Raw genomic sequence first — 15,570 nt, 5'->3', positions numbered from 1 at the left:
GAAGATGATCGTGAATGATGGTGAAGAAACAAAGACCGTCCTTTTGTTCAACGTGTGCAATTGTATATATTTATATATGTTTAGTTTACAATATTTACATCACAGGACATCCATATTGAATGAAATTCTTTTACATGACTATCATGATTACTACGAAAGATACTTTCATTTCACAAGCATTGCTACGGGACACGAGCGAGATTTCGTCGACGACGCGAAATTACATCTCCGATGACGTCTTCAGGACGCGTATCCGTCTCTCTCTTTCATCCCTACATTCGCTTTGAAGGCTTCGCTTTAGAACGGTTCCTCTCCTGATTGCATCAGGCGCCAAGAAGAAAAATGAGTGGTCGAGTACAAAATCATCGGACACACTCGAGAAAGAGGTAAGCAGGCAGATCGATCCAAAATTGTCAAGACATAGAATTACACTCGCACGCACATACGCGCAACCACACACACACACACACACACACACACACACACACACACACACACACACATGTATACACATAGACACATTCATTGCTGTATTCGCGCATTTTTACTCGCGAGATATGCGAGCGTAGTTCGAAATCTCGTCATCGAAGAGTAATGGCGCGAATTTGAATTTTTATCTTTCTTGAAGACAAATAAAACATAATCGTGCATTGAGCGGTGCTTCCTCGAGGCGCGGTGTCTCTGTCTCTTTCTCTCTCTCTTTCTCTCTCTCTTTCTCTCTCTCTCTCTTTCTCTCTCTACCTTCGACGCTTTTTAAAGCAATGCCGTGTATTTACAATATAATCGAGACTGCGGCCGGTTAAACCTCGTTCGGCATAGACAGCAGCATCGAGTCTTGCGAGAGCTCGTCCATCGACTGTTCCGATCCTGAGAACAGAGTTAATGGAATCGCGATTACAAGTGTAACAGTGATCTTACCTAATTAATCGCGTTTTCCCGATTTAGAATTTTCGATCGTGGTGACAGTCTTTCGCGCGAAGCTACCCGACACTACGAGACGTTGCGAACAATCTCTTACCATGATTGTGATAAATGGAGCCCGTCGGGCTTTTGCACGTGGCCGGGCTAAGCTGCGGTTGCTGCTGCTGCTGATGCTGTTGCTGATGTTGAAACGAATACGTGAGATGCAGGTTGATATGGCGACCGAAATCGTTGGGCGACGCGGTGGAGTTCGGTGACGACTGGTGCACTGCAAAGATTCATTTCTTCGAGATCTCTCATGACAATTACGATTCTTAATTGGATGTAGCTGCAACGGTACTTTGAGGAAATGTAGGCGCGATGTCTCGCTTACCGTGTTGTCCTTTCAACTTGCCCGTGTGAAGATGCTTCTTCTGCCGCGCCCTCGAATTTTGGAACCACACCTGCGTCACCCTCTTGCTGAGCCCGGTCACATGTGCTATCCTTTCGAGATCCTGCCCGTCGGGATTGCTGTCTAATTGAAAATTCGCCTGGAGAACGGAAAGCTGCTCCTCGGTAAAAGTGGTCCTCACTCTCTTCGCCTTGTTACCACCCTTGTGACCACTCTCAGAGTCACCGCCTTCTGCGAAAGTACCAATTAGCCGTACCTACCTCTTCCTCACCGTTACGCGATCCATCTCGATCGTCAAGCTTATTCAATCAAGAATCGCAAACAATATACTTTTATCCATCAGGAATTAATTTACATCGTTATTACAACAATTATTTAAAGAAGCGACATAATGTTTAAAAAAAGTTATTTGTAATGTAAAAATTGTATATTCTATATTTTCGAAATCTCATATACGCATTTCCAAAATATTTATTTTACGTTGATGTGTACAATAGCAGGTCCATACGATATTCTCACCATCGGAGGAGGTGTTGTTGCCCTCGACGACGTCGAGGTAGTGCGCCTTGCAGAGTAATCGGGCATCCAGGAGGGCAAACTGCTCGCCGGTCGACAGCTGACGCGAGCAAGCGTCGCATGCGAAGCAGGCCAGATGATAAACCCTTTCCCTGGCCCTTCTCACCCAATCCCCGGCGCCCACGCTGCGCCCGCATTTCGCGCATTTCGCGCCGAAAGCTCTGTAAAACGCGAGAGAAGTGGAACTCTCACTCGTGTTAACTGCCGTAAACCGCTGCGGGCGGTTAAATCATTTGTAAGCGTAAGTATGTATCGTGGCGTTTTGGATTTTATTTTGCGATGTACGTTATAACGACAGCCAATATAGCCGACCCGCTCGACACACTCGATCGAACGGGTACGCGGGGTGTAATGATAACCGCTCGAATATATCTCGGCGGACGGCCGAAGGAGAGGAAGAAAAGCGAAGGCCGGCGCGAAGATAGCCCGAGAGAGGAGGAAGGGGGAAGAGAACTTAGAGAAGAGATATTCGTGTCGGAGGAGCGAGTGGTCTCCATCGGCGCGTGTTTCGCGGCCGTTTATTTCTTCGGCTCTCCTGTCCTTCCTCCTTCCTCCCGAAGCGAGCTTCGGTGGAAGGATCCCGCGAAGAGAACGCGCGACGCGAGGTAGATATCATTCTTCCCGAGGTGCACCTTCGCGCCTTCGCTCCGGTCAATACCCGCGCGCACCGGCGGATAATCCGATGGACTCTTGCGTTTTAATTAACCCCGGTTGTGCGCGCGCGAGAAAGCGACCGCAGAATTGTACAATAGTCCTGGCGCATTAATTAGTCGGAATTATACAGGTTGCGGCCGTACACTGTCGAGAGCCTCTCGCGGAGCCTCTCGGCCGGCGCCCGCCGCGACCTCTAATAAAGTGTATCGCATGCTCGCATGTAAATTCACCACGTATCGGATTCTAATAATACGCGGTAAATGCACGCGTTCGTGCGAGGGGCTCCGCTGCCCCCGGACGCCGTAAACGGTAGCCGTGTACCACGACCGCAGGAGCAAGTACGAGTGGATGAATGGCTTGGACGGGAGGGAAGGGGGGAAGGAGGGGATGTGGATCGCGCCTACGGTAGGATGCGACCGTGAGGATGTGCGAGAAGCAGAACGAAGGAGGACGCTTGTTCCTTCCCCGGCCGTGGTACAGCCGTCCCGTGTCGCCGGGAGTGTCGCGGCCGATAATTAAACAACGACCAGACGGCCCATTAGCCCATTATCATATTCATGAACACGGAAAGTGCATCCGATCCGATACCTCGCCCGCGCCCGCGCCCCGCCCCGCGCCGCGCTCCAATGCGGATTGTGTTTGCGAATGTGCCTGCGGCGTATGCCTGTCGGCGCGCTTCGAATATCTTATGGGTTGCCACGCGACTATCCCGGTGGTCATTTCACCCCCCCCTCCCCCTTCCTCCTCCTCCACCGCGCCGCGAATATCGAAAATCTCAGGGCCCCGGATCGCGGGGGGAAACTAACTTCCGCACCGGAGAAATAGCTTTATCCACTTTACGCTTATCGGAAATGGCGCCTGCGTACCCTGTACCTTCCATCGCGATACCCTCGAAATCCTATACACCTCTTTGAGGTACAAGTAGAGAACAAAGGGAAGTAGCGCGATGTAGATTCTATCGCACGACGTCAGGCGAGATTAAACTTCTCCGATCCGTCGATACGCACGCCTTAATCCCCATTGTCCTTTAAGAGAGGCAGTTAATTTCTTGTCCTGGCGCTAAAGGCGATCCCCATACGTCACGCCCACGTCGGAAGCTAGAGAAGGATTTGAATTTCGAGCGACTCTCTCGTCCGCGATTATGACACGTCGGCTCTCGGAGGGGAGAGGGGCGGGAGGGGAAAGTCACAAAGAGAGTTACAACGTCGATGCAAGACAAGAGAGAGAGAGAGAGAGAGACGCGCGGGGGAGATCTTAAGTGAAATCTTGCGCGATACTTTACTTTGTGGGTCCCGCTTGCTTTTTTTTTTCTTTCTCTTTTCTTGACGTTTCGTCCATTATCACGAGAGGAGACAGGACGGTTCCGGTTCTCTCGGAGATGGTTGTCGGCGGCGGTTGTCGACGGGTCTGCGGGGTCCACAGGTCGCGCCGGGATCCCGCCGACGACCGGGTCATCGAATGGCAGCGTTACCAGGCAGAAAGCACGAGTCAAAAAAATTACGCGGCAGATTCCTTCGGACCTCCCGCACACTGCTGGATCCGGGGCTCGCCCGAGTTAGCCAGCGTTAAAAAGTTTAATCTCACGCGGTGCCCGTTCTCGCGGGTAATTAACGAGCAACATCTCATTCAATTCTCGCAAACAAGAACGAAAATTTCCTTTCATCTCGATAAAAGAATTTCGATTTGTACCTCCGCTCGCGGCCCGCAGGGGTACCCTTGTCGAAGACGCGCGATAACGTGTGTACGAATTTAATGCGAAATCAAACCTCGGATGTTCGCCGTCCCCGCGCAGATCGCAGCGCGCCAGCGATCGGATATCACGACGTCTCGTGTTGGGCTCGGTTGGTGCAAGAGACCCAGGTGACTGAAGTAACTGATTGACAGTTGGATAAACACATTGGGCAGGCTGCGCCCGGAGCCTTCCGTACAATCGACGAGTCACCGCGGGTTCCGTCGACTTTGATCTCCACGACCGTACGTCTTACATCGCTATCGATGCGCATCGCGCAGCAATAAAAATATTCCACTTATTCATTCAACGACACGAACAAAAAGAAGCGGCTATTTTCTCTCTCCTTTCTCTCTCTCTCCATCTCTCTCTCTTTCTCTATACCTCTTCCTATTCCGACTACACATACACACTCTCTCTCTCTCTCTCTCTCTCTCTTTCTCTATTGACACGTATAACTCATTGAACCGATTTAATTGTCCAATCGAATCATTCAACTAAAAAAAATAACGTGAATATTATTTCAGGTGAAAGTGGCAATCGATGGTCGACTTACAGGGCGTAGTCGTGCCTGCAGTAGAGCCGCATGCCTCTCAGGAAGCAAGAGTGCTGATCGTGCAACGGCCTGGCACAGGCGCAACACCTCAGGCACCTGGAGTGCCACGTACGTCCGCCCACACAGAGGACGGTCCGCTCGCGTACCCGTTCGCCGCATCCACCGCACTCCATTACGCTCGGCGACGTTTCCGGGCCGACGACCAGGCCGCTGGTGCCCTCGGGACAGGCGAGGTTGGGACCACCGACGCCACCGTCGCACGCACCGTCGCCGCTCGTGTCCTCGACTTCCGTCTGTTTATATATATATATACAAAAAAAGCAAAGTCCAGATTTTCGTAAACACATTTTCGGTGAAGCTGATAGAGCTTCGGACATTCCGAGTCTCACGAGAACGTCGAAAACACATTAACATGTTAATTATCAAGGTGGTTATTTGTGACCCACACTTGACTTTTCACGTTCTGGTGAATTTTGAAAAATACTTATAAAACTAAATACCGTGTCTCTGATATAAAATTCTAAATAGCTAAATAAAAAGTGCATTGTTGTGATATTTTATGAGAATTAGTCTCAATTATGAGAATTATTTAATGGTTACATAACATTTTATTGTTCTATTCTAGGGTAATAAAAATTCTTTCTTGTCACATCTTGCTTGATAAGGCAACAAATTTTATTGGGCAGAAAATATGTTAACATATCATGCATGCGTATATAATATAAATAAATTTAGAAATAAATTTAGAATCAAGAATACTTTTTCGTAGAATATTTTTTCTTTTTTTTTATTTGTTCTTCGTATTTAATTTTTTTATATGGAAAAGTATTGAAATGTTCTCTTTGGAATTAAAGGAGGATTTTGGTCTAGAAGCTTGATTTTTAGGCTATCTTTATGAATTTTTTCTGAAAAATTTGTCTATTCAAATCAGGGTTTCTGTTACATATTAGTACACATTTCAAGTTTCTTTCAGAATTTTTTTATTGTAATATTCTAAGAAATAAGCCCTGTATAATAGTTTTTGTGAGATCGTGAAAAAATAAGGCACTGCACGGTGCCCATGATTGCGGCTGTTCTGCTCATCTGAAACAAAAAAACCAAAGAGATTCTTAAAGCATATCGCCTGGCTATCATTTGACCCGTAATAAAAGAAAAATATTATAATAGAAAGAAATAAAATGGCATCATTTTAAAAATTATTTTCCGATTTTTTCGAAATTTTTTTATCTTTAAAGTGCTGTAAAACAAATAATAATAAATATTTTGACTTTAGTGTAAGTCAGATGATAGCCAGACTCATATGCTTTAAGAATCTCTTTGGTTTTTTTTGTTTCAGATGAGCAGAACAACCGCAATCATGGGCATCGTGCAACGCCTTATTTTTTTCACGATCTCACAAAAACTATTATACAGGACTTATTTCTTGAAATATTACAATAAAAAATTCTGAAAGTATTGTTATAATTTCAAACAATATTTTCTGGATAATTTCATATTTTAATATTGTTTATTTTTTAATTAGTCCATGTCGACCAGAGTTTTCCAAATCTTTGATTAATTATAAGCTTAGCACGTTAAATTATATAATATCATCGTATTTATTCAAGATTGATCCTAATAGTTGAGAATGACATTTTTCTTTTTTATTTAAAGAACCAATTCGAAATAATAAGCCGTTTTATTCATATCATGCGCCATGTTGATTTCTGCATTGTGGTATTTTTTATATATTCCTACCTGTACTCTTGCATTAAATTCGTCAAATTCTGTATTATTTCGCATTGAACTCGCCAATGCGAATGCTCTTAGCGCAGCTACAAAGAACAAACCAATTGTGACAATACAGCTTTTTTTCGAGAATATCAAATAGACGCGAAGCTCCGACTTCAAAGATTGATTTACTGGGACACGCCCCGCTCGTTCGAGAGTCATTTCGCCGATGACACCGAGGGGCTGCGTATCCGACGACGTTAACACCCCGGGTTTACCGTAACAAGACCGGTAACATAATGACCGAGAGAGAGAGAGAGAGAGAGAGAGAGAGAGAGAGAGAGAGAGAGAGAGAGAGAGAGAGAGAGAGAGAGAGAGAGAGAGAGAGATTCGGAAGCGACTGGCTGCCTGGACGGCCATTATGCGACCCATCGGCGTTACCGCAGCCTCCCTGGAACCCTTATTTGGGGGAATGTGTCGTGGGGTGTTAAAGAGAGAAAGAAAGAGAGAGAAAGAGAGAAAGAGAGAGAATGCGGGGAGTGCATTACCTCGGGCGTGAGAGGTGCCGAGGCGAGAACACGCATTTACACGCGGTACCATGCGCGTACCAGCACAATTCGAGTTGACACCGACACGCGTGTCACCATATTGAAAAGGAACGAGCGCTGTCTACTATATGGGGTGACGAGCACGAATCTCGAGTGCCGTTGGCTGCCGTCAATGCGGTTACGTTAGCTCACGGTGGGGTGCCTTTTGCGCTTGACCAGCTGCCTGCCGGATCGTTTACCCGGGTTTGCGATTCGCAAACTGGATACGCGAGCGATCCGCAACAAGTCGCGAGGAAGCGAACTCGCGCGCGAGACGACGACGCGAGATATCGGGATAAGATGCAAACGAATAAATAACCGGGCGTTTAAATAAATCGTAAGAATCGTTATCTCTCGATAGGATGTACGCGCGCTCTCGCGCGTTTACATAAATTCAATTCTTAAAATGCAGCACGGTTGAACTAATTTGTTTTAACAACACTGCAAATCCGATTAGCGCGTCTGGAGGTTCGAGAAGATAATTGAAAGCGCGAAGAGATATGGTATCGATACTGCGTTCCGTGGTTCGAGCGTTTTGCGCTTATACGAGAGTTCTGTGACGCGTGTAATTTATGTCGTATATATCGGTGTATTCAACGTATATGTGCACAACAGTCTCTCTCTCTCTCTCTCTCTCTCTCTCTCTCTCTCTCTCTCTCTCGCTGGCTCCGGATGGGAGAACGCCATCCGCGTTAGCGTATCAGCGGTTAATCCGAAGCTTATGTACGCACGTGTTACTTCGCGGACCGGGAGTCATAGGTGACAATAATAACTTTGCGTTACACGCGAAGCGGTGTCGTAAAACGCGGGATTAGACGGGCTTCTTCCGTCTAACGTATGTGCCTCCGAAAGAATTCGCGCAGATAGGCGGCCCTGCAGCGACGCGACTGCAACAAAAGTGAACCGTGATATATTCGAGAGTTCAGTTAGATTTGCATAATCAAAAGCGGTCAATTTTGGACAGACTCGAGGCGCCTTCCTTCCCAATAATCTCTTTTTATTTCGATGATGCCGTTTCTATTTACTGTTTTATTTACTGTTACGTAAACTCGAGGCAATAGAAAGTTTTTCAGGATACGTCAGCGACGGCTTAATATCACACGTGCTTATTGTTATTATTATACATAAGCCCGATACACGATTTTGTAATCGTTCCAAATATGTATATCTTTTCGCGGTAATAGAGATGTAATTTCCGCGTGCGTATTGACGGTTCTTCAGTCCCTCATAATCGGATCTAAAGATTTATCTATTCTGCTAATCCCGCTTTTACGATATTATTGACTCTAACTGGAAGAAAACTCTCGAGTGCCTTCGCGACAACGGAGGGTCCTACGGAGTGAACTTGTATATTTCATACTAGTATTGAGTTCTTTTGCACGCCTCTGTTTAGAATAGCCGTGAGGTCCCATTCTTATAATTCTCGAGTGGTTTCAGTGTCGGTTTAGGTCCCTTTTCCCGAACTATAGACACTACCATGGGGTATGACTTTCAAAGCTGAAAGCCTGTCGACGGGGGGGCCTGTAGGGGACCCACTACAAGCTTCCCACCTTCATCGGCCCTTGCGGGTTCGTGACAGTCCGAGACACGGCTGTGTCCATTGAAATCGATACTTCTTTCCCTGGCGAAACCATTCTCGCAGTAGGTATGCGCGACCATATAATAATCATAATGCGATCCGGTAAAAGCGTAAAACCGAAATAAACCGCCGATCGACCTTTTTTTTCTCTCCATCTTTTTACGGTTACTAGACGCCAGCCGATGCATGTCATATGTAAACGATCACTTTTTGTAAATAAAATTTATAAATAATAATCATCAGCGAAGACAATTATGTCGTTTTGTTCAGGAGCGAATTCGATATTTGAAAAATGCAGAAAGACAATGGAACGCTGCAATCTTTGAACTGATTGTCGAGTGTATATTGAATTGAATGTAACCGGAATTACCGTGCCCCCTTCCCCCTCCTGCCCAGAGTTTCCTATCTTGTCATACACGGGGCACAAATTCGTTTTCAGTCGCTAATGAACAGGACCGTTAATTAGAAACGAACACTTTGTAGTAGACTGCCTGGATGTGAGAGCGGCGTTACTATCTAACAGAATTTACCCGCACACACGGACTCTCGTTAGAGGAATTTATTAGGCAAAGAGAGAGAGAGAGAGAGACAGAGAGAGAGAGATGTACATAGATGCAATGTGTATGCGCGCGAGAATTATGGAATATTCGCGAATGATCATATCTCCGAATTTCTATCGAATGTCCCAATCATTACTGGACCGAGTGAAGTTTCTCTCCTCTTCCTCCAAATATATTTTTTTCCGGAGCAAAATAAAATTTGATCTATTTATATCGATTATGGGACGGCAGAGAAAGAGGGTGGAGGAGGGGGTGGGGACGGGTGATGTTAAACATGGAGAAAATGAAATATACGGATGGAGAATCGAGACTTTCCGGAGTGAGAAAGAACGCGATCTTGATCTCGCTCCGAGTCGGGCGCCCCTGTTCTCGATCTTTTCGCATCTATATGGAGCCCAGGTGACAAGTTGACAAAGTGGCCGACTACGCAGGGTTGACTTACTCCTTACGAAACGGTCTCGGAGCGATTGGAAATAAATGCTACGGGAGGGGGGGGGGGATATTGTGTGCGCTGTGAATTTCGGTCTCTCCGAAACGACCGCGGTTGGTGTCGGACGGTACCGAAGGAGGGCACGAGCCTCTTTCACGCCTTCGTAAAGAAGAAGCGCCTCGCATGGAAACGAACCCTGGCGCGCGCGCGAGCTCAGTCAGGTAGATACATAGCAATAGATTTGGGACACTGATGTGTCTGGAGCAGAGGGGATGTAGGGTCAAACCGGGCCCACTCGAAATCCATTTAAATCGCCATCCGATTTCTGGTTTCGCACGCCACATTGTCGCCACCGCCGCCGCATTCTCTTCCTCGTCCGCCGCCGTCGCTGTCGCCGTCCGTCTTGGACCCGGCATTGTGTTGCGGGACGCGGCAGGGAAAGAAGAGATTCGTTTCACGATTAGATTTGTACCGCTCATTGCCGGGATACCTCGAAACCGACGGAGTAGTCGAAGTAAATGTTAAAAGAGCCGTGACAATGGCGCTCGCTCGTTCGCACGCGCGTGCACTTTGGTGTCCAATGGTTCACTGGAGTGCCTTTGCATCACGACGTCATGCATCCCCAATGCCATATATAATGGAAGCCCGGCGCTCCAATTGTGTTTTGCAGACGCAAGTCATCGAGACTTTCTTCTTTCGTCAAACCATTAGCATGGCGACCGCGGGGGCCTGCCATAAAACATTTAAAATACTCGAAATTTTCAGACGCGTAGCGCACCTTCGAAATTGTACATTTTACGATCGAGACAGTTAGTTTTCGGACTATCCACAAAATTATCATATTATCACGCTCGCAGTGTTGCCGCCGAAAGTGCAAACAAATGTCGGCGATTTATTGCCGCTCGATCGAGTTTGCGTGTCGCGATGATTTATAAGACAAGCATTTGCCTGCCAAATTCCTGGATTTATATATATTGTCAGAGTAAGATTGCGAAGGAAGCAGTGTGAGTACAATATTAATTATTACACTGAATTATACGTCATGTGTGTGTGTGTGTGTGTGTGTGTGTGTGTGTGTGTGTGTGTGTGTGTGTGTGTGTGTGTGTGTGTGTGTATGTGAGCTGCGATAAATTCGCCCTAAGCGAGGTGTGTCTCACGACTCGCGCCGCGTCTCGCGTTTCCCTGCTCTCTCTCTCTCTCTCTCTCTCTCTCTCTCTCTCTCTCTCTCTCCTCATCTCGCTTCGTTTCTTATTCATCGCTCACATCGCGGCCCCACGGACAGAGGGCGGGAGTGAGAGAGAAAGAGAGAGATGGACACTTAAAAAATGGAGCCATATAACTCCGGATCAGGCTGATGCGGCATTTTGCGCGCTTTACGCCGACAATTTACTGGACCACACGCGCGCGCGCGCGCGCGCCCGCGAATACTGACGCGCCGCGATCCTGAAAGGATCATCTTTTTCTCCGAGCTCCGACTCACCACGCCAACTGCCCCTCGACGTGGGACGCCGACTGTCCCCGCGATGTGATCTTACGCGAATTTACAGTTTCGCTCGCGCGTAGGCACACGGCTTCACGCGCGCGTCTACCCACAGCCGGATGCGTAATTCATCGGTGTGCGCGGCGCGAGTTAGCGCGACAGACTTAATATCCGGAACAGGGGAAGGAAGGACATAAATAAAGAGCTTGAATCTCTTTTGCAACATCCACACGTCAGGATCATGTACTACGTGGTTTTCCACCGATTCGATGCAACACCCGATGTTAAAATCTTATTTTATAAACGAATTCATTCATTTCGGTCGCTGGATTCTCGCAACGCTTTTATATAATTTTTTTATCGTAACATTAATATGTCATTTGTCTTCATCTTTTTTTTTTTTTTTTTTTTTTATTTGAGTTTCGGAGTTATCGTGACTTGGGATAAAAATTATTTAACCGACTTTTTTCAACATCAGTTGTTTTTAAAGGGCTATCGCACAGAAATGCGGTTGTCAACCCATCAACATTTATCGACTTCATTGAATTAAATAGAAACTTAGCGTTTTAAGTCAACTGTTTTGTCTTTATTAGAGTGGAGCGACAGACATTAAAGAATTTTCTTAACCACGTTTAATATAAAAAATTCATGAAACACGGTGATTTACGATTGGTCTCTTCAATCTAAAAGAATCAAAAGCTTTTATGACTATTCTCTCGAGCTTTGAACGTGTCCTTTTGCATGATGAAATTTCTTCAGCTTTTCTACAATTTCCCGCATCGAGATCGAATCAATTTTTATATTTACAGACGGTCCTCGCGCGGTACGTACCTTCATGATCTCCGCGAGGAATCGACGTGAGGAGGCCCCTTTCGTAAACTCGTGGATGTGCAGATATTAAAACCCTCGAACGTTCACGGCTGCCGTCGACCTCTCTGCGACATCGCACGCGAGAAATGTCACGCGGAACGGACGCGATCGCGAAGAGTTTATCCGCGAGGTATCGAGCTGTCGACTCCGCGGGCACCGCCGTGGCGATCGTTAAGCGCCATGCGAGGAGGCGACCGCGACGCGCGAGAGGAGCACCATAATATACACACGGGAGAGAGTCGGTCCGCTCCGGGCCCTCTCGGTATAATAACGTAACGTCCCGGTTCTCGCGCGCGCGCGCTCGTCCGCGGACGTTGTACGGACGGCACACAGGCGTAGGGCGAAGCGCGACGCGAGTAGTACGCATACGATCGCCGTAAACCCTCTCCCACCCCTCTATGTCGCCCTGTCCGCCGAATGGGCGGCATGGGCGCGATGGGCGGGATCCAACCCCCGTGGCTGCGATTCGCCCGTGGTCGCACGTTCGGCCCACCATCACGGGGAGAGGAGAGAGGAGAGGACGGGAGAGCGCGAGAGAGGGCACAAAGGTGGCGCTGCCACGCGGTCGCAATTCGCACGCGTCTCTCCCCCACTTGAATCGACGAGCGTGTCAGCGTGGATGAGAGTGATAGGGGCACGGCGGCGCGTCGCGCTGATTGGCCGCGATCTCGCATCTCGATCCGCGGAAGAGAGAGAGAGAGAGAGAGCTGTCCCTCTCTCGTGTCGTCTAGCGAGAGGTGACGTTGATGGGAGAAACTGGGAGGACGGTTAGAGGGACGGCGGGGGAAAGAGGAAGGGGAAGATATGGAGAGCATGGGACAGTTACTCCGTACCGATGCTCACGTTAATTTGCAAAAAAACAAATGATACATATTACATGTGTATATTATTAATTCGCGCGTAAATAAAATGGTTTTCTTCTTTCGTCGGGATGTAGGGTTCTTTCTCCAATATCGAGGAAGAGAATCAAAAGTTACTTTGACCAAACTTCCGATTAAATTATCGAATAGTTTTATTGACATGGCTCGAATTATTAATTCTTAGTCGTCTCCGATGCATCGAGAAGATTAGATCGGGAATGACGAGTTATACAGTTAATAAATTTCTTTATAAGCGAGTCCGTCAGTCGGTCACCGATTAGAGTTAAACAGAATGTGGCCGAAGTCGCTTTAAGGGGGTTGGTTCGCAAATCATCAGGCGCGTTCTGGCTTTTCAGACCTTCCTTTATCACGACGCGAGGTTGGTGCCGCCGAGGCGACGCAAACTATATATATATATATATATATATATATATATAACTATATATATATACATACTATATATATATATATATATATATATATATATATATCCGACGCACGTGTAAAATCTACAAACCGCGGGCACGCAGGACGCAGGGGCGCAGCGTCTCCTGGTGTAGAGAGAACGTTGATATGAAAAATGGTCGACGGGCACTCCCGCGTGCGCGCGGGGCTCCGTACGAGAGAGAGCCACGGCGAACATAATAAATAACAATACGGAGTCTGCCTACGGATACGGGGATCTGCATATAGGTCCCGGCCTTATACCTGAACTGCCGCGGCGCGTCATTAAAATTATTTATGAGGAAATAAGAATCCGAAGCGCGCGCGCGGGGCCCCCGAGAGGAGTCCGGGGCCCCGAGGTTCTCGCGCGGATATCCCTCTCGCACCCTACGAAGATACGCGCGCGCTTATCCCCGATTCTCCTTAGCCAGCTAACGTCTGCGTGCGTCCGACATTGGTAGATTAGTAGATTAAAAATCGGACGTGTATTCTCTCTCTTTCATTCTCCCGCAGAAATCGCGGGCGCGCAGCGCGAACAAACTATCGATCGGACGCAAGCCTGCAGCCGTAAACTGTAACATTATTGGACGGCGAATTGATTTTTTTATTTTATATTTCAATTTAAGATAATTAGAATGATCTCAGAACTTTCTCCGCGAAAATAAAAGCATAAAATTTTTGTTCGTTACGTTTTCCTACGTCGCTACGTTTTCCGATAATAATCGGACAACAAAAATATTTCGGATAGTCTAGGGTCTGTCATTAAGAAATTCGCGTCAATCTCACTCTATTTGCTCTCTGCCCGCACCTCCCCTATGCCCAATTAGCTACGCGCGTCTGTTTATTTACATAATCGGCCCGCGGGGCATTTAGCGTATCGATCACGTAATTATCGAGGCGAGCCGCCGGAGAAACCCGCAGACCGGAGGCACGGAGTTTATTTCGGGCCGGTAAGAGGAGGCGCGAGAGAGCGCGGATGAAGAGGTAACGCCATAGGAGGTGAGAAATAAAAATAAGGAGCCCGGGGAATTCTCAGCTGGGGGTCATTCCTGACGGGCTCGATTTTCGTTCGGGGCTTCGACATTCGACCACCTGGCCGTACATAGTTACACCTTGTAAACGGTCACTATCTACCGCGGACCGAGCAATAAACGCGACCGAGCCGCCTCGTGCTGGCTTGGCTGGCTTGGCTGGTACAACACGGAAAGGTATTCAACTGAGATTAATCGCCGTAGATTTGTCACGGACATCGTTGCGGGAACGGCCGCTTCTCTCTCTCTCTCTCTCTCTCTCTCTCTCTCCCCCCCTCTATCTCTTTTTTTTCTCTCGCCCGGGAGGAACAGCGTTCCGGAGTGATCGCGTCGACAGCCGTCGGGTCGAGAAGACAATTTTCAACGATAATTAATCTTACTCCGTTGCAATCCCGTCCATTGATCCCGTCACGGATCGCGGCAGTTTAACGAGCTCGTATTTGGACAGTTAGTTCAGGAAGTTAGTCTTGCGAAATGGTACGCGAGGTCGAGCGCGGATTCTGACATCGCGAAACGTTCGCGGCACGACTCGTGCTCGTCGTGTAAGAATTTAATTTTCTGAATTTATCGATCGCGCGAGGATACGATAATCGCGCGGCCCCCTTCAACGCGTCCGATCCTCATTTGTGATCGAGCCACGATCGAGCCGCAATTAGCATCCCGCTGAGCCTCAAGAAGCAGAATCTCGCAAACGGATGCCGAAGTGCCTGCTCCCCTCGTCGCCGCTCTCTGCTCATTGTCCGCCGCCAAATCGTCGCGGCAATTTTGCAGAACGACCGCGGTCTCGAGAATCGCGCGAAGTGGTTAAGCGGCGGACACTCGTGATCGAACGATCGCTCAAACGATACGATGCGAGAGAGGAGCGGTCTCCGCGCGCAAAACGGCGTGGCTCGCCGAGCTCGGAGATTCGGACCTCGTGGTGCAGCGTAAAGACAGGCACCCGGGCGTTATTAATGCCCCCTCGACACTCCGATACCATAGAGCTAACGATTATTTACTTCGAAATATTTATCCCGTATCTCCATGCACGCCCCATTATCGCAGCCGTATGATAAACGGTCCCATGTGAAAAATCGATTTTATTGTTGGTACGTAACCCGTATATGTTTATATATATATATATATATATAAATGTGTGCATGTGTATACGTATATGACGCATTCTCTCGCGGGCATTCTCTTCACAAGCGGC

General features: G+C 47.7%; 1 protein-coding gene across 2 annotated transcripts; it reads right to left on the bottom strand.

The window, feature by feature from the left end:
- Positions 1–41: 41 nt before the first annotated feature.
- Awh (LIM/homeobox protein arrowhead) lies at positions 42–12,431 on the bottom strand. 2 transcript variants are annotated; one of them, XM_011636646.3, is made up of 6 exons: positions 12,005–12,431; positions 4,828–5,120; positions 1,832–2,049; positions 1,295–1,540; positions 1,019–1,189; positions 42–867 (listed from the first exon to the last, which is right to left on the bottom strand). In XM_011636646.3, the coding sequence occupies exons 1-6, from the start codon at positions 12,008–12,010 to the stop codon at positions 800–802; spliced, it is 1,002 nt and encodes a 333-aa protein (XP_011634948.1). In that variant the 5' UTR covers positions 12,011–12,431; the 3' UTR covers positions 42–799. The 2 variants fall into 2 exon arrangements, with proteins under 2 accessions (XP_011634948.1, XP_011634947.1); XM_011636645.3 differs by having other exon boundaries at positions 1,295–1,543; positions 12,005–12,429.
- Between the last annotated feature and the right edge of the window lie 3,139 nt (positions 12,432–15,570).

The sequence above is a fragment of the Pogonomyrmex barbatus genome, unplaced genomic scaffold (genome assembly GCF_055798465.1).
Source record: "Pogonomyrmex barbatus isolate J1 unplaced genomic scaffold, ASM5579846v1 scaffold4, whole genome shotgun sequence".
Taxonomy (NCBI): Eukaryota; Metazoa; Arthropoda; class Insecta; order Hymenoptera; family Formicidae; genus Pogonomyrmex; species Pogonomyrmex barbatus.
This window is presented reverse-complemented; position numbering and strand designations above follow the sequence as displayed.